This window comes from Sapajus apella, unplaced genomic scaffold (assembly GCF_009761245.1).
Source record: "Sapajus apella isolate SASKATOON/1434 unplaced genomic scaffold, GSC_monkey_1.0 scaffold12, whole genome shotgun sequence".
NCBI lineage: Eukaryota > Metazoa > Chordata > Mammalia > Primates > Cebidae > Sapajus > Sapajus apella.
This window is the reverse complement of record NW_022436952.1, coordinates 26,947,306-26,970,821: the sequence shown is the minus strand read 5'-3', so window position 1 is coordinate 26,970,821 and position 23,516 is coordinate 26,947,306. Positions and strand designations below refer to the sequence as shown.

General features: G+C 38.4%; 1 protein-coding gene across 1 annotated transcript in view; it reads left to right on the top strand.

Moving 5' to 3' along the window:
* HSF5 (heat shock transcription factor 5) overlaps positions 1-23,516 on the top strand; it is a 61,791-nt gene that overhangs the window by 17,826 nt on the left and 20,449 nt on the right. The window contains exons 3-5 of the mRNA XM_032280653.1: positions 3,414-3,511; positions 7,322-7,843; positions 10,342-10,519. Of these exons, the coding sequence (XP_032136544.1) occupies positions 3,414-3,511; positions 7,322-7,843; positions 10,342-10,519 (798 nt within the window). The remainder of the gene's footprint in view (positions 1-3,413; positions 3,512-7,321; positions 7,844-10,341; positions 10,520-23,516) is intronic.

Genomic DNA, 23,516 nt, shown 5'->3' with positions numbered 1-23,516 from the left:
CTTGAAGTTAAATATACTATTATGATGTTTTTTCTTTTGGGTATTTATATTATTGGGTATTTTCTCACTGTTGATATTATACTATTCTGGAGTAGATTCAAATTCAAAATACTTTTTTTTTTTTTTTGACAGAGTTTTTCTCTTGTTGCTAAGGCTGGAGTGCAATGGCACAATCTTGGCTCACTGCAGCCTCCGCCTCCTGAGTAGCTGGGACTACAGGCACGTGCTACCATCCCCAGCTAATTTTTGTATTGTTAGTAGAGACGGGATTTCACCCTGTTGGCCAGGATGGTCTCGATCTCTTGACCTCATGATCTGTCTGCCTCAGCCTCCCAAAGTGCTGAGGGGTCTGAGCCACTGCGGCCAGCCAAAATATTTTAGTTCTATAGGATTACTTCTATAGGATAAAGTATATTAATGTGTTTACCTCACCTACAGCTCAGGAGCAATAATTTTTAGTAACTCTGGCTTAAAATTTTTTATTATTTAGAATTTTTAAAAAAATGTCATCAACTCCTATATCTAAAATGGAATTCTTTTCATTATTTGCAGTTTTTCTTTCTACATGAAATTTAATGCCTCAACTGAACACTCCCTTCAGGAAGACACTGAAAGTTCTTTATGCAGATGAATGTGTCTTAGGACATAGTGATAAACTAAGTTTTATAAATGTCAGTGCTTTCATAATACACAGATTTTTCATATACTAGGCATATAGTCAGATTTCTATGCCTAGGTTTTCATATTCAGTAAACTTACTAATACCTTACTTTGTTCTATTTTGTTGACTATACAAAATAGGACTGTACTGGTAAGGAAGAGCCATTGAGGAATCTTTTTGGATTATAATCTTTTCAAGCCCTCATTTTCTTCATACAGTTACCTTTTACTTTCCATTTGTTACTGGATACTTTAAAGAATATTTATTTACTGTTTTGCTGTTTCCTGAGATACCAACTCAGCTATCAAGCTGTCAAAAATATATTAACATATTCTCTGTTATATATTGTAGTTTATTTCTCTGAGAAATTTAAAGTACATTTTTACACCTGTTGAAAATATGTAACCAATGGAGTCAGAAACTTTGGAAAAATAAAACTAACACCTTTTATTGATTTATTTGTAATGAAACACTGCTTTTTGGTGCCCTGATGGAATGGACCTGCAGCTCCCAAGGCTTTTCCTGCTGCTAAGTGGCTAGATTTTCCTTAGCTGCTGTAACTCTAGAGGAAAAGGACCACCCCACCCTGGCTTTTTTTTTTTTTCAGAATTTTGGCCAACTCTGCAGATTCTGCTTGGTGTTTTTTTGGATTCAATTTATTTCCTAGGACACTTAGGTGTTCAGATATTTTGGGAAATCAAATTCAAACCCAAAACATTTAAAATATATATTTGAATAATGTTTGAAGGATCACATGTAAGAACCTATTCACCTAACCTATATTGGAAATGATAACAGCCTGAATTTTATGAGGCAGTCTTCATAATATATGGCTTTTAAAAGTCACCAGAATTGTTAAAAATTATGTCATCCAAAAAATAACCTTTATATTTATGTCTGAACTATAATTTTGTCCATTATTTCAAGTTTTCTTTCTGTATGCGAAATTTAGTGGTTAAATTGCTCATGATACAATGAGAAAATATTTTTTTCTACTGTATCTTCATGAACTTCTGATGTTTTAAACAATAGCCATGGAGGAATAGGGAAGCATTTCAGTTAATGTTTTTATAATCCTCAGGTCAATTTACTTTTAAAGATTAAATAATGAGATTAGTAATTTTATTAGCACATTCAAAATATGAAAAATGTAGACATAAAAAGAAAGAGTTGTCACCTTATTGATAAAGACACCTTTAAGGTGTTTAAGCAAGTAGAATCCTAGTAAAATTACAAATATTACATTTCAGGAAGAGGGAAAGCTTAGCTTACGGAATTATTGTGAGATACACACACACACACACACACACACACACACACACACACACACACACATTTTTTTCACATAGGCTCTTACTCTGTCACCCAGGCTGGAGTGCAGTGGTACAATCATGGCTTACTGCAGCCTCTACCTCCCGGCTCAAGTGATCCTCCCACCTTAGCCTCCCGAGTAGCTGGGACTATAGGCACGTGCCACCATGCCTGGCTGATTTTTGTATCTTTTGTAGAGACGGGGTTTCACTGTGTTGCCCAGGCTGGTCTCAAACTTCTGGGCTGAAGGGATTCACCTGTCTCAGCCTCCCAAAATGCCAGGACTACAGGAGTGAGCCACCATGCCCGGCCATATTGTGGTATATTAAGGAGCATGTGCTTTGGAGTTTAATTACTTGCTCTGTCACTTTGAGCTTTGTGACTTTTGGTAAATTACTTAATATCATTGAGCTTTAGTTTACTTGTTTTGTAAAGGCAATATATGTAAAGCATTTACTAGTGTGCCTAGAACAGGGTAGGTGCTCAATGTACATCATCCTCTGTTTAATCCACAGTTGTGATATTAATAACTGATTCTCACTTATACTGGAGAGTCTGGAAAAAAAGGTGACTCAATCTATTATTAAGACTGCATCTGTAAGTGTAACTTTGCTAGTACCAAGAGTTCAATCTTTTCACAGTGTCCTAACTATAAAGGGAAAGTTTTGAAAATGTGTTTCTTTAGTTAAAATAATAGGAGCTAACATTTATTGATTGCTTACTGTGAACCAGTACTCTTCTAGGTTCTTTATGGATATTAGCTCATTTATTCCTCACAACAACCATATTTGTAGCTTCTATTATTCTGTTATTATCTCTATTTGAATAGGATTCAGAAACTGAGGCACATAGAGATTAACCATGTTCAAATTTACACTGGGCTGTGAAGCCAGGCTGGTGGAGCTGGGCTCCAAGGCCAGGCAGTCTGGCTCTATGATCTGCATTCCTAACCACTTGCCTAAATGATTAAAACATTTTTTGTATACATTTCTACTGGATGCATTGTTTAATGGTGGAACATTTAGAGAATAATTTGCATTTATTTTCCTCTTTTAAAACACTCCCCCGTCCAAATAGTTGTTATTATTGAAATTATTGACATATTTATTTTGGAATTTCAATATATTCTACTTTCAATAAAATGAAATTAATTTCAATAAGAATATGTGTTTCGTTAGAAAGGTAACCAAATGCTTAGGTGCTAAAGAAATCTCTTATAATAACATACATTAGATGTGACTCTTTTAAAGACCTTTAAAATTATTTTATTAATTTGTTGTTTTCAGTAAATAATACCACCTAATTGGACTAAATACTTTGTTAGATACTCAAAGGAAGTTTTCAAATTTGCATTTTTTTCCAGGCTGAAAGAGGGGAGCTCTTTGAATGCTATAGAAAGGTATTATGGTTGATAGCTTTTCTGTGTTTGAATTTGTTCCAGCTGTGCTGCAGTGCTGTTCTCCTTCTACCCACATGGATGCTCTAAGTAGCTGTGTCACTCCCGCTGCCTCTTCCTATGCACACTGCAACTACTTTCAGGTAAGGTTCTTGGAACCATGGGCGTATTCCATACTTCGTGTGCAATTTTACCAACTTTGCAAAATTTCAAAGTGTAATTTTATATTAATGAGTAACCAGAAGTATGCTGTGGATTAATGGGCTTTATTTTCTGAATTCTTAAAAGAAGAGAGAATTGATATAAATAATATCTCAGGATTCTTCTAGGCCAGCACTGTTCAATATAGCAGCCACCAGCCACATGTGGCTATTTAAACTAATTAAAATTGAATTAAATTTAAAAATTCATTCCTCAGTTATACTAACCATATTTCAGGTGCTCAGTAGTCTTATATGGTTATTTAAATTAAAATTAAATAAATTTAAAAATTATTCCATACTTAAATTAGACGCATTTTGAGTGCTCAGTAGTTTCATATGGGTTATGGCTACTGAATTATACAGCACAGATCTAGAACATACCCATTATTGCTGAAAGTTATTTTGAACAGTGATGTTCTAGATTTTTCCAAGGTAAAATGAACACCAGACAAACACTAAACATGTATGTCACCAAATGACAGATTCTTCCAAGATTATACGGATAATTAGACCTTTTTTTGAGATGGAGTTGCGCTCTGTCACTCAGGCTTGAGTGCAGTGGTGCCATCTTGGCTCATTGCAACCTCCGCCTCCCCAGTCCTGGTTCAAGCAATTCTCCTGCCTCAGCCTCCCAAGTAGCTGGGATTACAGGCACGTGCCACCATGCTCAGCTAATTTTTGTATTTTTAGTAGAGACGGGGTTTCACCATATTCGCTAGGCTGGTCTTGAACTCTTGACCTCATGATACACTCGCCTCGGCCTCTCAAAGTGCTGGGATTACAGGCGTGAGCCACCACGCCCAGCCTGGACTTTTCTTTTTTAAGGAGAAAGGAGAAAAATGTCAAAAATGAGAAGTTTAAGTAGTGGCCCCCTTCATCCATAGCCCATATATTGTAAACACCATAGCAGTTGAGTATCCCTTATTCAAAATGCTTGGGACCAGAGTGTTTCAGATTTTGGAACATCTGCAAAAGCATAATGAGGTATCTTGGGGATGTGACCCGTCTAAACATAACATCTATTTATGTTTTATATGTACCGTATACACATAGTATAAAGGTAATTTCATACAATATTTTTAGTAACTTTGTTTATGAGACAAGTTTGTGTTAAATGCTTTTGTGTTGGAATTTTCCACTTGTAGTGTCATGCCAGCACTCAAAAGTTTCACGTTTTGGAGTATTTGGGATTTTAGAATTTTGGATTAAGGATGCTCAACTTTTACTTCAAATATCTTCTCATTATTTCTTAAGAGACACTTGCTTGGAATTAAATGTTTTATATAGCTATTTTAAGGCTACTTTTAAATTCCATGCTTTGTATTTTTATGCTATAACTGCTAAAGATTGGAATTGTGTGTTTGCCTTGGATAATCATCTAGCCAAGATAGTTTCAGTTCTTAAGAGAATATCTTACTAGTGGTGTTAGGGTACTCAAAAGAACATTCTTTTTTTTTTTTTTTTTTTTTTTTTTTTTTTTTTTTTTAGAAAATCTACATAGGAAATCAGGTTGTTGTTTGAAGAGTGTAGAATGAGAACAAGGGGACTTAGTTGGCCATTTTTCATGGCTGATATCATTAAGCATGATATCCTAGTCCATTCAACTTCACTGGAGGGACATGCCTATCCCACAATTAGATGCTCTTGTTTGTGGGTCCAGGCACTCTTTGCTGGATCATACTGGAGATACTATGACAGTGTTTATATCTTGGTTATGTTGTGTGCTAAATCATCTAAAACATTTTTGTAAAGTCCTTTTCTTGTTACAGAGACAATGTATGGCTTTGTGCAGTGGTTCATGCCTATAATCCCAGCTCTTGGAGAGGTCATGGTGGGAGGATTGTTTGAGGCCAGGAAATTGAGACAAGCCTGGGCAACATAGTGAGACTCTGTCCTTAAGGAAAAAAAAGAAAAAAAAGAAAGGAAGAAGGAAGGAAAGGGAAAGGGTGGAAGGGAGGGTCGGTGGGTTAGTTGAGCGTAGTGGCATGTGCACCTGTTATCCTAGCTTGGGAGGCTGAGGAGTTTGAAGAGTTTGAGGCTATAGTGAGTTATGATTGTGCCACTGCACTCCAGCCTAGAATGAGACCCTGTCTCCAAAAAAAAAAAAAAAAAAAAAAAAAAAAAATTCTGCTGGGCGAGGTGGCTCACGCCTATAATCCATGCACTTTGGGAGGCTGAGGCAGGTGGATCACCTGAGGTCAGGAGTTCGAGAACAGCCTGGCCAACATGCTGAAACCCAGTCTTTACTGAAAATACAAACATTAGCTGAGCATGGTGGCAGGCGTCTGTAATCCTAGCTACTCAGGAGGCTGAGGCAGGAGAATCGCTTGAACCTAAGAGGCAGAGGTTGCGGTGAGCCAAGATCATGCCACTGCACTGCAGCCTGGGTGACAAAAGTGAAACTCCGTCTCAAAAACAAAACAAAAAATTTAAGAAAAAGAAGGCAGTATGTGTTCATCATAGGAAAGTAGAGATAAGCGTACATAAAATTTTGAAATAGAAAAATGGGAAAGTGTTTCAGATTCCATCCTGAAAATAAATGCAATTAGTCTAGTTGGACTGTAGGTTTGAGTGAGAGTGTGCGTGCACAGTCAGTATATTGTAATGTTTAAGAGCAAGAGCTCTTCAGTAAGGCAAACCTAGGCTTGAAACCTGGCTCTGTCAGTTATTTCATTGTGACTTTGTGTAAATTATGAAGTGTCTGGACCTCAGTTTTATCGTTTAAAACAGAGATTATCACATTTCATAGGGCTCTTTTGAAGGTTAGATGAAATCTATATAAAGCACTTTGCATGTGCTTGGCACATAGTAATAACTCAGTAAGTGGTGCTATTAGCTATAGTCACTTAGTGTTTATGCCATTTGAATTTACATTATTTGGCATTAGTGGCCTTCCGAAAATCATTGACAATCTCTGTAGTGTGTTTAGCAATGTCAACTTACTGCATACTTTATTTAATCATAGCTCTTCTGTATTTTATGTTTATTATCTGATACCTGTTTATAATCTGATATAATCAGCAAACATTTATTGAATGCCTACTCTGTGCAAAGCTCTTCATTGGGCAACATCATTACATGTTTTATTTAATCATCCTTCTGTATTTTATGTTCTTGGAGCTTTATCTCCAAACATGTTAAATGCCTACTCTCTGCAAAGAAGTATATATAATTTATCTTAAAGATTTATATCTAAAAGCAACAGCCATTTTAGTCTATTGCTTTATTATTAAAAATAAATAATCCCAGGAAACAAAGGGCGTTTGATATTCCACCCATTTTTCCCCATGTCATTTGGAACAGAATATTTGTACCTCTCCCTGAATCTGTAGAAGGATTGGTAGACTAGTGAACATCCTGTGTTTGAAATTTTCTTACTGCATTCCTTAAACAGTATATGATAGATACAAATTATGTTTTTGTCTGTCAGTCGTTGTGGAAGAATTTGGTATATAGACACTTTATCAGCACATGGGTATTTGGGTACTATAGCTTTTGATTTTGTATAGTTTAATCCTGAGAAATACTGGCCCATTGCAGTATTAAATTTAGCAGAGTGGTTGACATATAGTATATACTAAGTAAATGCTAACAGTAGATTTGAAAAGCATATTAGTGTCTAGGTTTTCTTAGTGAGCTTTAAGTTTAATCTATTTATGTTTAGCACTTATCAGCCTAAATATTGTAGCTTTTCTCCTTAGTCTCATATTTGGTTTTCTATCCAAACAGTCCTATTTTTTCTTTTCCCAGAATCCTTCAATGCAGTCCTCCTATCCAGTTGAATTTTTGCCTTCCAATTGGCCCTGCAGTACTACTGATGAAAATAAAAAGACAGAAGTAAACCTAGAGGCTGTCTTTCAGATAGTAGATGAGTTGCATTCCTCCCCTAAATTGGAGATGGTAAAGGTGGAGCCTGTTGAGAATCAGTGCCCAACATCTCAATCTAACAGAGGCCAACATATTCTAGCTAATTCTAACAACAACAATCCATGTTCTGCAAGTCAGGCTAGCCAGCTGGAGCCACTTACTCCTGTAGGCTCAGATATTACGTCTTTTGTGGTTGGAACAGAACAAGCAATTGCCTGCTCTCTACCACAGTCACCTGAGTACATCTATACCATCCACACAGCTCAGCCTGCAGAAAATAGCTCATTACAGGAATCTGCAGCCATCCAGCAAGCTCATGTCAAACTGAAGGAGCAGCTAAATCACAGTGCATCTCCATCTTCAGTAGTATTTGTGCAAGAAGGGCTACCATCCAGCACATACCAGGTAAGGGGGCAAAGAAAAAAATCCTAATAAAGCTCAAAATACCTAGTACTTCTGCTAAAGACTATTCTGCCGGAGAGTTTGTTCAGATTTTATTTGGGTTTAACAGCAGTTTATTGTGGTTTCCAGGAGGATCATGTCCCAGTGGTTCTGTACAAAAGATTCAGAAAGAAGTTACTTTAACCCTTAAGCATCCTCTCACTGTATTATGTATGGTCTAAAGTCAACCTCTGAAGAGAGGCTGTCTAATCGAGCATTGTGCTATAATGCTTATTGTCATGTTATAAATGTCCCTTGAGTTTTTGCTTCCTATCTTAGTTTGGATAGATTAGATATGTCTGGCCAATAATTCTATTACCAAGGAGGGATGGTTTATTTGACAGATATGAGGACCTTCCTAGCCATTTGTAGCACGGAAGTAATGAGATGGATGGAGGTCTTTTCTAACTTTATTACAGCATCATTGAACTGTAACCTGTGAGCATACTGTGTTTGAATTTCCTTACTAATGTCTGTACTTCTAAAGCAGAAGGTAAAGGCTAATTCCTTTATTGCTGCTAGTTTATTACAAGAAAATGAATAAACTTTAATTCTGAATAATTAGTAATAATTCATCAAAAGTACATCCACAGAAACAAAGTCAAATGCCACATGTTCTCATTTTATAAGAAGCAGCTAAATAATGTGCACACACTGGACATACAGTGTGGAATAATAGACATTGAAGACACGGAAGGATTGGAGAGTCGAGGGGGAACAGGGATGAGAAATTACTCAGTGGGTACACTGTACACTATTCACTCAAAGTCCAGACTTCACCGCTATGCACCATATCCATGTGACAAAACTGTACCTGTACCTCTTAAAATTATACCAAAAAAATTCAAATTAAAAAAAAATTTTTTTTTGAGATGGTCTCTCTCTCTCACCTAGGCTGGAGTGTAGTGGCATGGGCATGATCTTGGCTCACTACAGCCTCCACCTCCTGGGTTCAAGGAATTCTCCTGCCTCAGCCTCCCAAGTAGCTGGGATTACAGGTGTGTGCCACCATAGTCGGCTAATTTTTGTATTTTTAGTAGAGATGGGGTTTCACCATGTTGGCCAGGCTGGTCTCAAACTCCTGACCTCAGGTGATCCACCTACCTCAGCCTCCCAAAGTGCTGGGATTGCAGGCGTGAGCCACTGCACCTGGCCCCAGTATATTTTAAATATATCTGTAGAACACAGAATGTGTCTTTTGTTTCTTCATAGTCACATCTGAAATATTTCAGATCTTAAAATTGCACTTGCACACAGCAACTTCTTCATTAACAAGTGTATCTTGAAAGCTGTGTTTTAAACTTTTAACTTCATTTCATTATATAATTTTAAAATAAATTCATAAAGAAATAGAGTATTTCAGAAGTTGGTCACCTTGAGAAAGCAGTTTACATTCCAAAGAGAATTTAGGAACGCTAAGAAAGAAACTTAGGCTAGGCACAGTGGCTTATGCCTGTTATCCTAGCACTTTGGAAGCTGAGGAGGGAGGATTGTTTGAATCCAGGAAGTTCAGATTGGCCTGGGCAACATAAACAAAAACATTAAAAAAATTAGCTTGGTATGGTGGCACACACCTGTGGTCCTAGGTACTTGGGAGGCTGAAGTGAGGGGATAGCTTGGGCCTGGGAGGTCAAGGCTGCAGTGAGCTACCATTACACTCCAGCTGGGGCAACAGAGTGAGACCCTGTCTCAAAGAAAGAAATTTGTATCCTATAAAGAGGGCAGATATAGATTTTATAGGGTCTAAAGCTTATACAATTTTGGGGGCCTCTTTAAGACAAAGAATACAAAATTAGTATAATAAAGTATCCACATCCCACTAACACCATCTAACAGGATCATGCCTATGGCCATTCCAACAGGAGAGGAAGTCTGATGAAACATATGCTACAGTGAAAAAAGGTGGTTTTAACCAATCATGATTAAACTATCTTACTTTTGGTCATGTGTGGTGGCTCATGTTTGTAATCCCAGTGCTTTGGGAGGCCCAGGTGGGAGGATCCTCTAAAACCAGGAGTTGCCAGCCTGGGCAACATAGCAAGACCTTATCTCTACGAAAAGCTTCTTAAAAGTTAGGTAGAACCTGGAGTCCTAGCTACTCAGGAGGATCACTTGAGCCTAGGAGTTGGAGGTTACAGTGAGCTATGATTATACCATTATACTTCTGCCTGGACAACAATGTGAGACCCTGCCTTAAAACAAAAAATTTGTACTTTTGTAAGTTAAAAAAAATAAGCTTCATGGTAGATATTCCTCTGATCATAAGTAAATGTTTTAGCTCCATATACTTTTTAGTAGTTTGCGTATGGAGAAAGGTATAGTGTCATTCGTAAGAACGAAAAACCTTATAATCTTGTTTGTTGGATCATGTTCCTATAATAGAACTCCTCTGATAAAATATCTTAACTTTTAGTAGATATTTTGGGGAAATCTCAAATAATGAGTGGATATTAATATTTTAGGTGGATGCCAATATAAAATGCCAGACCAGTCCACCTGAGAATATCTTGCCTTCAGAACAGATGGGATTCCTCATTTCAGAAATGGGGTCTGCTAGCAAGCCTAGTAAAGACACAGGTGTAGCCACTCCAGCCAGATACAGAGAGCGTAGGAGCAACTCACAACAAGGAAAGTCCCCTGGTAAGGATTATTGTGCTCTAAAATGCCAGAAGCAGAATCATACTGTAGAATTAATATATGAATGACAGTTTTTCTGGGTCTTCATTTATTATTCATAATTGTATACCTGTCACATTGCTATTTTTACATAGCTGTGATTTTAACTCTATATTGGTTCTTAATTATCTTTGTAAAGTATTATTTTCCTAATATTGTATGTAATAATTTGGGCTTTGAAAAACATAGAACATATTAAGAATAAACAAAGGAATTTAGATTATTTAACTTGGAGAAGGCAAGGATGAAGGATGATTTAATAACTATCCTCAGATGCCAGACTTCAAAATTGTAGTTGTACTTGTTCTGTTATTAACAGATTACAGGACAAGAGGGCATGTATGTATATTGTGACAGGAGAAAATTAGATGGAAATTTAGCGTGTTATCCTGAGCATATTATAAAGATACTGTAAAGTATGACCCTATATCAATGGGTTGTTTTCCTTGAGATTTGTAAGAACCCAGAATAAGTGATTGTTTTAGACACGTATAGTTGGTTCTAAGATGACAAAAATCATATTTTTTGAAGAAAATAGTAACATCCAATAAAACGTGTCTTATCCAAAAATCAAGTTACCAAAGTCTACAGTGGACAATTTTAATATTCTAGAATTATGTGCATGTCAGGCGCATGCAGTACAGGCAGAATTAATCAGGACAAGCAATAATTTTAACCTATAATAATTTGAAAAATGTTGAGAACTTCTGTGAGAATTTTTCCAAAAAGTGAATTAATAGTAATATGATCGTGGTGTAGCTCAGACTTACAGGATTCTTTCTGCAAAATGTCTTAGGCTAAAAACTATCATTTATTCACTAAACTTAGCTTGCACAATTTTGGTTGACTATGTTTTCCAATCCATAATTAAAGATTAAAGATTTCTCACCACTGAAGATGTTTAACACAGTGGCATAAGCCTTGAAGGCAATTTAGATGAGAGAAGGGTAGGAACTAATATTTACCCATTTTTATGCCATATGACAAACTTGATGGAAATGGTATTGTCATTTTAAAGATCAGGAAATTTAGACTTAGAGTGAGTAACTTGTTCAAGGTCACATATAAATTTGTTTTCTTTTTTCATTTTTTTTTTTTTTTTTTTTAGCAGAGTCTAGCTCTGTTGCCAAGGCTGGAATGCAGTGGCACAATCTTGGCTCACTGCAGTCTCCACCTCGTGGGTTCCAGCGATTCTCATGCCTCAGCCTCCTGAGTAGCTAGGATTATAGGCGCATGCTACCACACCCAGCTAATTTTTGTATTTTTAGTAGAGCTGGGGTTTCACCATGTTGGCCAGGCTAGTCTCGAGCTCTTGGCCTCAAGTGATCCACCCACCTCAGCCTTCTAAAGTGCTGGGATTACAGGCATGAGCCACCGCACCTGGCCCTTTTTTTTTTTTTCCTTTTCCTTTTTCTTTTTCTTTTGTTTTTGTTTTTGTTTTTGAGACAGAGTCTTGCTCTGTTGCCCAGGCTGGAGTGCAAGGGTGCGACCTCGGCTCACTGCAACCTCCACCTCCCCAGGTTCAAGTGATTCTCCTGCCTCAGCCTCCCTAGTGGCTGGGATTACAGGCACACACCATCATGCCTGGCTAATTTTTGTATTTTCAGTAGAGACAGGGTTTCTGTAATGTTGGGCAGTCTGGTCTCAAACTCCTGAACTCAGGTGATCTGCCTGCCTCGGCTTCCCAAAGTGCTGGGATTACAGGCGTGAGCCACTGTGCCCAGCTGCCTTTTAAAATTTTTTATAAAGACGGGGTCTCACTATGTTGCCCAGGCTGGCCTTGCGCTCCTAGGCTCAAGCAGTCCTCCTGCCTTGACCTCCCAAAGTGCTGGAATTACAGGCGTGAGCCACCCTGCTTGGCCAGTCACATGTAAATTAATATTGCTAATATCCTACCCTAAGTTGTCTGCCTACAGAGCACATATTCTTTCCTTTTAATTTTTTATTGTGTTGAAGAACATGTAACATAAAATTTATCATTTTACCCATTTTTATTTTTAATTTATAATTTAAATATAATTGTACATATTTGTGAAGTACAATGTGATTTTTTTTTTTTTTTTTTTTTTGAGACAGAGTCTCACTCTGTTGCCAGGTGCCAGGCTGGAGTGCAGTGGCACAATCTTGGCTCATTGCAACCTCCACCTCCCAGGTTCAAGCAATTCTCCTGCCTCAGCCTCCCAAGTAGCTGGGACTACGGGCGCACGCCACCACACCCAGCTAATTTTTGTATTTTTAGTAGAGACGGGGTTTTACCATGTTGGCCAGGATGGTCTCGATCTCTTGACCTCGTGATCTGCCCGCCTCAGCCTCCCAAAGTGCTGGGATTACAGGCTTGAGCCACTGTGCCCAGCCACAGTGTGATGTTTTGATACATGTATACATAGTGTAATGATCAAATTGAGATAATTACCATATCCATCACTTTAAACATTGATAATTTCTTTGTGGTGATAACATTCTAAACCTTTTCTTCTAGCTATCTTGAAATGTACACTATTGTTATTTGCTATAATTATCCTACTGCGTAATAGGATACCAAAACTTATTCTTCCTATCTAACTACAACTTTTGACCAACTTCTCCCAATCTCCCCACTTTCCTACCTTCCCCAGCCTCTGGTATTTACTATTCTACTCTCTTCGATGAAACTAACTTTTTTAGCTTCCATATATGAGTAAGATCATGTAGTATTTGTCTTTCTGTCTTGGCTTATTTCACGTAACATAATGTTCCCCAGGTTTATCTGTGTTGCCAAAAATGACAAGATTTCATTCTGTTTTAGGGCAGAATAGTATTCCATTGTATAGGTATGCATGTATGTGTGTGTATATATATCTCACATTTTCTTTATTCATCTGTAGATGCATATTTAGGTCGATCCATATCTTGACTATTGTGAATAGTGCTGTGGTAAACACAGGTATGCAGATGTCTCTTCAACATACTGATTTCCTTTTCTTTTGGAGATATATCTAGTAATGGGACTGCTAAATTATATAGTGGTTCTATTTTTAATTTTTTAAGGAACCTCCATACTGTTCTGTATAATGTTATACTAACTGAAACTCCTAAAAATTGTATATGACTTCCTTTTTCTCTGCATCTTTGCCAACATTTGTTATTTTTTGTCTTTTTTTACAATAGCTATTTTAGCTGGGGTGAGGTGATATTCTGGTTTTGATTTGCATCTCTCTGATGATTAGTGATATTAAGCATTTTTCCATATATCTGTTGGTCATTTGTGTATCTTCTTTTGAGAAATGTCTACTCAGGTCTTTTGTTGATTTTTAAAATCAGATTGGTTTTTTTGTTTTTTTATTTGTTTTCCTCATTAATTGCTTGAATTCCTTATGTATTCTGCATATTAATATTTTGTCAAATGTATAGTTTGCAAATACTTTCTCTCTTTATGTAGGTTGTCTCTTCATTGTATTGTGTCTTTTGCTATGCAGAAGATTTTTAGTTTGATGTAATCCCATTTGTCCATTTTTGGTTTTGTTGCCTGTGCTTTTGAGGTCTTATCCAAAAAATTCCCACCCAGTCCATTTTCATGAAGTATTTCCCCTATGTTTTCTTCTAATATTTTCATAGTTTTAGATCTTACATTTAAGTCTTTAATCAATTTAGAGTTGATTTTTATATACAGTGAGAGATTGAGGTTTAGTTTTATTCTCCTGCATATGGACATCCAATTTCCCCAGCACCATTTATTGACAAGACCGTCCTTTCCCCAATTTGTGTACTTGGCACCTTTGTTGAAAATCAGTTGGCTATAAATCTATACATTTATTTTTTGATTCTCTATTCTGTTACATTGATTTAGATGTCTGTTTTTATGCCTGTACCATGCTGTTTTGGTTACTATAGCTTTGCAGTGTATTTCGAAATCAGGTAGGGTGATGCCTCTGGCTGTGTTCTTTTTTCTCAGGATTGCTGTGTCTATCTGAGGTCTTTTGTATTTCTATATGAATTTTAAGAATTTTTTTTCTGTGAAGAATGTCATTGGTATTTTGATAGGGCGTGCATTAAATCTGCACATCACTTTGGGTAATATGGGCATTTTAACAATAGTCTTCCAATCCATACACCTAGGATATTCTTCCATTTATTTGTATCTTCTTCAACATCTTTCATCAATTTTTTTTTTTTTTTTTTGAGGAGTCTTGCTCTGTCGACAGGCTGGAGTGCACTGGCACGATCTCGGCTCACTGCAACCTCCGATACCCTGGTTCAAGCGATTCTCTTGCCTTACCCTCCTGAGTAGCTGGGATTATAGGCACGCACCACCACGCCCAGCTGATTTTTGTGTTTTTAGTAGAGACGGGATTTCACCATGTTGGCCAGGATAGTGTTGATCTCCTGACCTTGTGACCTGCCCGCCTTGGCTTCCCAAAGTGCTGGGATTACAGGTGTGAGCCACCGCACCTGGCCTCATCAATGTTTTATAGTTTCTATTATGGGAATAGTTCACCTCCTTGGTTAAGTTTATTTCTAATTTTTTTTTGTAGCTACTGTAAGTGGAATTGGTTTCTTGATTTCTTTTTCAGATAGTTCGCTATTGGCATATAGAAACACTACTGATATTTGTAAGTTGATTTTGTATCCTGCAACTTTACTAAATTCATTAGTTCCAGTGTTTTTTTGTGGAATCTTTAGGGGTTTCTGTGTATATGATTATGCCATCCACAGCAGGGACAATTAGACTTTTTCCTTTCCAATTTGGATGCCATTTATTTCTTTCCCTTGACTAATTGGTCTGGCTAGAACTTCCAATACTATGTTGAATAAAAGTGGTGAAAGTGGGCATTCTTGGCTTGTTCCAGATCTTAGAGGGAAAACTTTCAACTTTTTTCCATTCAGTGTGATGTTAGCTGTGGGTTTGTCATACATGGCCTTTATTGTGTTGAGTTATGTTCTTTCTATGACCAGTTTGTTGAGTGTTTATCATGAAGGGATGTTGAATTTTATTGAATTATTATTATTATTATTATTATTATTTTTTTTGAGATGGAGTTTCGCTCTTTTGCCCAGGCTGGAGTGCAGTAGCACGATCTTGACTCACTGCAACCTCCATCTTCCAGTTTCAAGTGCTTCTCCTGCCTCAGCCTCCTGAGAGCCTCATGAGTAGCTGGGATTACAGGTACTTGCCACCACACCCAGCTGATTTTTGTATTTTTAGTAGAGATGGGGTTTCACCATGTTGGCCAGTCTGGTTGTGAACTCTGACCTCATGATCCGCCTGCCTCGGCCTCCCAAAGAACTGGGATTATAGACGTGAGCCACCACACCTGGCCAAATTTTATTGGATGATATTTTAGCATTTGTTGAAATGATTGTATGGTTTTCATCCTTGATTCTGTTAATGTAATGTATTATGTTAATTGATTTTATATGTTGAACCATCCTTGCATCCCTGGGATAAATCCCTCTTGGATCATGGTGAATGATCTTTTTAACTTCTTGTTGATTTTTTTTTTTTTTTTTTTTGAGATGGAGTCTTGCTCACTCTGTCGTACAGGCTGGAGTGCAGTAGCATGATCTTGGCTCATTACAACCTCTGCCTCCCGGGTTCAAGTGATCCTCCCACCTTAGCCCCATGAGTAACTGGGACTATAGGTGTATACCACCATGCCTAGCTAATTTTTGTATTTTTAGTAGAGATGGAGTTTCACTTTGTTGGCCAGGCTGGTCTCAAACTCCTGACCTCAAGTGATCTACCCGCCTCAGCCTCCCAAAGCGTTGGGATTGCAGGCATGAGCCACCACACCTGGCCTGGTTTGCTGATATTTTGTTGAGGATTTTTGCATGTATGTTCATCAGGGATATTGACCTGTAGTTTTCTTTTTTGTTGTGTTTTCATCTGGCTTTGGTATTAGGGTAATACTGGCCTTATAGACTGAGTTTAAAAACATTCCCTTCTCTTCAATTTTTTGGAATAGTTTGAGTAGAATTGGTGTTAGTTCTTTAAATGTGACTCTTCCACTTCAGCCTCCTGAGTAGCTGGGACTACAGGTGCATGCCACCATGCCCAGGTAATTTTTGTATTATTTGTAGAGACAGGGTTTTGCCATGTTGCTCAGGCAGTCTCAATCTTTTGGGCTCACGCAATTTGCCTGCCTCAGCTTCCCAAAGTGCTGGAATTACAGGTGTGAGCTACCATGTCCAGCCTGACTATGTGTTTTCAAATAGCTTATCATTGAGCTCATTGGTTCTTTCTTCTCTTTGATCAGTTCTGCTATTCAGATTCCAAATGCATTTTTCAGTTGGTCTATTATATTTTTTAGCTCCAGGGTTTCTGTTTGATTTTTTAAAATTATTTCAATCTCTTTCTTTAACTGCTCTGAGAAATTTCTGAATTGCTTCTCTGTGTTTTCTTTTAAGTTATTGAGTTTGCTCAAAACAGCTATTTTAAATTCCTGTCTGAGAGGTCATACATCTTTGTCTCTCCAGTGTTGGCCACTGGCACCTTATTTGGTTCCATTTGGTGAGGGCATATTTCCCTGAATGTTCTTTCTTATCTTTTCTTTCTTTCTTTCTTTCTTTTTTTTTTTTTGAGACAGAGTCTTACTCTGTCACCCAGGCTGGAATACAGTGGCATGATCTCAATTCACTGGAACCTCCACCTCCCACCTTCAAGTGATTCTCATGTCTCAACCTCTCAGGTAGTTGGGATTACAGGCATGTGCCAACACGCCTGGCTAATTTTTTGTATTTTAAGTAGAGATGGGGTTTCTCCATGTTGGCCAGACTAGTCTCAAACTCCTGGGCTCAAGTGATCTCCCTGCCTCAGCCTCCCAAAGTGCTGGGATTACAGGAATGAGCCACTGTGCCTGGATGAATGTTCTTGATATTAGTGGACATTTGTCAGTATCTGGGCATTAGAGGATTCGGTATTTATTCCAGTCTTTGCAGTCTGGCCTTGTTTGTAGCTGTACTCCTTCAGAGGGCCTTCTAGGAATTCAAAGAGGACTGCCTGTTGAGTTCCCTAAACCTGTGGTCACTGTAGCCACTCAGCAGTAGAGGGCACCCTAAGCCCACGTACACTGCAGCTCTTGCAGACTCCTAGGTCTCCAGTCCTGATGAACTTCAGGAAGATCAGGGAGAGTTCCCTGGGTTCTCAAGTAGAGTCCTCCTGTACTCTTCCCTCTCTTTCTCCCAAGTAGAAGGAGTTCCTCTACATTCTATACTTCCTGGATTGGGGGAGGGGTGACATAGGTATTCCCATGGCTGTGGCAGCCAGTGCCACGTTGGATTATACCCTAAGCCCATAGCTCACAGAGCAGCACAGTACCAGGTCTTGTTTAAGTCCCTCTGTCACTACTGTCAGACTGCCACTGATACTTTAGTCAGACAGTGGTAAAGCTGGCTGGGACTTGGGTTCATCCTGCTGCGGTGGCAGATTCCTATCTGGCCCAGGGTGGGTATAGAAGCACTGTCCAGGAGCACTAGATTGGAATCAGGGGCTGTGGTGTTCTGCCAGGTGCTGTGTTTTACTGTGGTGGGGATGGTACTAGGTTCCTAGGCAGAGTCCCCTGCACTCTTTCTTCTCTTTTTTTTTTCGAGATGGAGTCTTGCTTTGTTGCCCAGGCTGGAGTGCTCACTGTGATCTCCGCCTCCCAGGTTCAAGCAGTTCTCCTGCCTCAGCCTCCCGAGTAGCTGGGACTACAGGTGCGTGCCACCACACCTGGCTAATTTTTGTATTTTTAGTAGAGATGGGGTTTCACCATGTTGGTAAGGCTAGTCTCAAACTTCTGACCTCCTGATCTGCATGCTTCAGACTCCCAAAGTGCTGGGACTATAGGCGTGAGCCACCGCTCCCAGCCCTTTCTCTCTTTTACACAGGAGTTTCTTACTATACTTTACTGCATAGAGTTGGACGGGGGTGACGTGGCACTCAGATAGCTACTGCAACTGGTATTGTATTGGGTTGTACCCCAAGCCTATGGCCTCCCAGAGCAAAACAGTGTTGGGGCTCACCCAAGAACCATTGTTGCTCTGGCCTGCCTGCCACTGAAATTTATTCAGGACCTGAGGCCACTTTAGTCAGCTGTGGTAGATTAGGCCAAGACTCAGCTTCCTCCCACTGGGGCAGTGGATTATCTTCTGGCCCATGCAGATATAAATGCCCCTTCCATGTGTATCGGCAGGGAATCAAGGGCCACAGGATTCTGCCTGGTGCCATATTTTGCTGTGATGGGGCCCGTACTAAGTTCAAATGTAAAGTCTCCCTCAAATGCATACTTTCCCTTGCTTCTCTTAAGTGTACAGATTTTCTCTCTATGCTGCATTGTGTGGGGTTGGGGGTAGGGTGCTCTAGGCAATGTGAGACTGTCCTTCCTACCCTCTTCAAGGTGTCTTTTCTCGTTATGCTAAATGCAGGCACTGGGATCCGTCACCTGATTTCTTCAGCTATTGTGAAGGTGTTTTCTTGAATGGATAGTTGTCCAATTTGATGTTCCTGTGGAGGAAGAATCACTAGAGGATTCAAAACTGCCATCTTGCTCTGCCTCTGTCCTGTTTTAACCATTTTTAACTTTACAGTTCAGTAATGTATTCACATTGTTTGAAACAGATCTGTAGAACATTTTTATCTTGCAAATTTGAAATTCTATATCCATTAAACACAACTTTCCTTTTCTGCCTTCCCCTGGCCCCTAATAACCACCATTCTACTTTCTGTTTCTATGCATGTAACTATTTTAGGTACCTCATATAAGTGGAATCATGCAGTATTTGTATTTTTGTTACTGGGTTATGTTCTCAAGGTTCACTCATGTTGTAGCATGTGACAGGATCTCCTTTCTTTCTAAGGCTGAAGAATATTCCCTTGTATGTACATATGACATTTTGTTTATTCATTTCTTAATAGACATTTAGGTTGCTTCCACCCCTTGACTATTGTGAATAGTGCCGCTATGAACTTGGGGGTGCAAGTATCTATATCTATTTTGTTTTTCTTTTTAAAAGATGGGGCCTCACTGTGTTGCTCAGGGTAGACTCAAACTCCTGGACTCAAGTGATCTTCCTGCCTAAACCTCCCAAGTACTGGGACTACAGGCATGTGTCACCATGCCTGGCTCCAACTATCTGTAGTTGGAGATCCTGATTTCATTTGCATATATCCAGTAATGGATTGCTGGATCATATGGTTAATCCAACTTTTAATTTTTTGAGGAACCACCATACTGTTTTTCATAGCTGCCATACTACTTTATAATCCCATCAACATTGCAAACGTGTTCTAATTTCTCCACATCCTCACTGACACTTATTATTCCTGGATTTTTTAAAGGATGGCTTCTATAAGTAACCATCTCAATGAGCTTGAGCTGATAAATACCTCTTTACATTTCTCTAACGTTAGTGATGTTTAGTATCATTTGTGTACTTATTTGGCCATTTGAATATCGTCTTTGGAAAAATGTATATTCAAGTCTTTTGCCCATTTTTCAATTGGTTTGATTTTTGGTGTTGAGTTGTAGGAGTTTTAAAAATATATTCTGAATATTAACCCCTTAGCAGATATGATTTGCAAATATTTTCTTCCATTCTTTGGGTTGCCTTTCATGCTGTTTTATTCTTTGATGAGCAGACACTTTTAAGTTTGTTGCAGTCCCATCTGTCTATTTTGCTTTTTTTTTTTCCTTGTGGTTTTGTTGTCATGTTCAGGAAAGCATTGCCAAGTCCAGTGTCATGAAGTTATCTCTCTGTGTTTTCTTTACATTTAGGTCTTTAATTCATTTTGAGTTAGTTGTCATAAATGGTATACAAGAGTTTAACTTCATTCTTTTGCATGTGGATATTCAGTTTTCCTGATATTATTTGCTAATTAAAGAGATTGTCCTTTCCCCAATGAGTGGGCTTGGCACCCTTGTTGAACATCACTTAATGATATATGTGAGATTTATTCTATTGAATATTTATTGATATATTTGTCTGAATGTATCCCAGTAGCACACTGTTTTGATTACTGTAGCTTTGTAATATGTTTTGAAATCAAGAAGTGTGAGTCCCCTGACTTTGTTCTTTTTCAAAGTTGTTTTGGCTATTTGAGATCTCTTGAGAGTCCATATGAATTTTAGGATGAATTTTGCTATTTCTGCAAAAAAAATTCACTGAGATTTTGATAGGCATTGTGTTGAACTGTAGATTGCTTTGGGTAGTATAGACATCTTAAAAATATTTCCAGTCCATGAACATGGGCTGTGTTCTACTTATTAGTGTCATCTTTAATTTCTTTCAGCAGTGTTTTGTAATTTTCAGTGTAAAAGTCTTTTGCATCATTCATTAGATTTATTCCTATTTTATTCTTTGATGCTATTGTAAATGAAATCTTTCCTTTTTATTTTTTTATTTTTTATTTTTTGAGATGGAATCTTGTACTTTTGTCCAGGCTGGAGTGCAGTGGTGTGATCTCGGCTCCCTACAACCTACGTCTCCCAGGTTCAAGCAGTTCTCCTGCCTCAGCCTCCCGAGTAGCTGGGACTACAGGCACCTGCCACCATGCCCGGCTAATTTTTTGTATTTTTAGTAGAGACGGGGTTTCACTATGTTGGTCAGGCTGGTCTCAAATGCCTGACCTCATGATCCACCTGCCTTGGCTTCCCAAAGTGCTGGGATTACAGGCATGAGCCACCGCACCCAGCCTACTTTTAATTTTTAATCTCATAAACAGTGCACAAATACATTCTCCTTGTAAGAACTGCTAAGGCCGGAATTCCCTTTGACTACTACCTCCTCATACTATTCCCTTTATGTCTTCCCAAGAGGTAACCCCATGCTTTTTCTACATCATCTTAGTAGTGGCAGAAACTTGAATAAGCAGATAACCTTTTCAGATAATACTCTGGAGTGAAAAGTTTCTGTTATATAAATTTGGATATATTTGTTTAAAATTATTCTCATTACTTTATGGTTATACCTAGACATACTAGACTATTGAACTAATATAACAAGAGAAAATAAAAGAAAATTTAAAGGATAGATAACTCTGATTATGATTAAAGTGTAGTATATTCAAGGGTACAGAGACAAGATGATGTCTTAAGTGTATGCAAAGGAAGAGATGCTTGAGATTGAGGGATGGGGTTGGCTGGTAACAGATGGGTTGAGGTAGACGGCTTGAGAGCAGGCAAGTTGATTAACAGGTCATATGTAGAGCAGTTAACACATCCACATATCCTTGCCTCCCTCTGAAGGGTGTTGGTAGCTAGACATTGGAGGTTTCTCCTTTAAAAAAAATTGAAAGATGTGGGACTTAGAAATCTCTGTTTCAGCAGTGGGCAAGTTGGGGAAATACGAATGAAAGGACTGGCCAGGCACAGTGGCCTAGCACCATGGGAGGCCAAGGTGGGCAGATCACGAGCTCAGGAGATCAAGACCATTCTGGCTAACACAGTGAAACCCCGTCTCTACTAAAATACAAAAAATTAGCCGGGCGTGGTGGTGTGTGCCTGTAATCCCAGCTACTTGGGAGGCTGAGGCGGGAGAATTGCTTGAACCTGGGAGATGGAGGTTGCAGTGAGCCAAGATTACACCACTGCACTCCAGCCTGGGTGACAGAGCGAGACTCCATCTCAAAATAACAATAACAACAAAACAAAAGAATGAAAGGACTAACTAAAAGTCTAGCCCATCTCCTCTGCCTATGAGACAAATTCTACTTGGTTTGTCTCAGAAATGCAAGGCTTATTTTTCAAATATTAAACAGTGTTCTTCACCATATTAATAATATAAACAAGAAAAACTATGACCATTTAATAGATACAGGAAAGGCATTGGACAGAATTTTGCACTGTTTTATAGTAAAACCTCTCAACAAACTAGGAATGGTAGAAAATTCCTCAAACCAATAAAAGAGTATCTATAAAGTATATACAGTAAAGATCATAATGGTGAAAAACTAAACTGTTTACCCCAGAGACTGGGAACAAGGCAAGAATGGCCACTTTCCCCATTTGTCTGCAACATTGTACTGGAGGGCCTCACTCCTGAAATAAGGTGAAAAGTTATATACATCATATATGTTTACAATCCTTTGACTTTGGTTACATAGCCACAGCCTATTAATTGTAGGGTAGTCTTAGAAAATAAATCTTTGGTGAGGTAATCATATATTCAGCTAAGAATTCTACCATCATGGAAGAAGAGGTAAATGACTTCTAGGGGACGGCCTCTGCCAAATCCACTGCTTTGACTACCCAAGTATCAGAGCACACCCATGTTAGCATACATAGAATATGCTCACATTCTTCCCAAGAGAGACAATGCCAAAGACCCATCTAATTATGGCATCCTGCTTAAAGTCAGGATCTCTGAGTATTATGAAATTCTTTTCTTTAAAATGGATCTTTGTCTCATAACATAAAAAAAAGCTATCCGTCCTCCCCCCTCACTCACAATACCCAAATAAGAGTATTAGAATAGAATATGTAACAAGTAAAACTTTCACTCAAAAAAGAGAAGAATAGGAAACATACAACAGTCGCTGCTTTTACAGCATTATCAAATCCTGCTGGACAGAAACTGCAAAGATTTTCCGCCTTGACAGTAGGATAAATTCCTTGGTTTAGCCCATCTGTGAAGCCCTGCTTTGATCTCTGGGAGTATTTTTCTATTTGTTGTTTCTATCACCTCTGGCTTTCTGTTCCAAGAGGGCTTTTCCTGTTTTTCTGTCCTTCATGGCCTCATCTGAAGTGGTCCTTGAGGACTATGCATTTTTTTTGGAATGATCAAACTTTTGTTGCATACTTCTTTTCAGAGCCAACTTATGCATTTGTTAATTTTTTTGGTGGTCTGTTTTCTATTTCATGGATTTCTACTCCTATCTATATTTCTTGTCTTGTATCACTTTGGGTTTACTTTCCTCTTCCTTTTCTGTTTTTTAAGGTGGAACTTCCGGTCACTGATTTTAGATCTTACATCTTTTCTAAGATTAGCATTTAAAAGTATACATTTC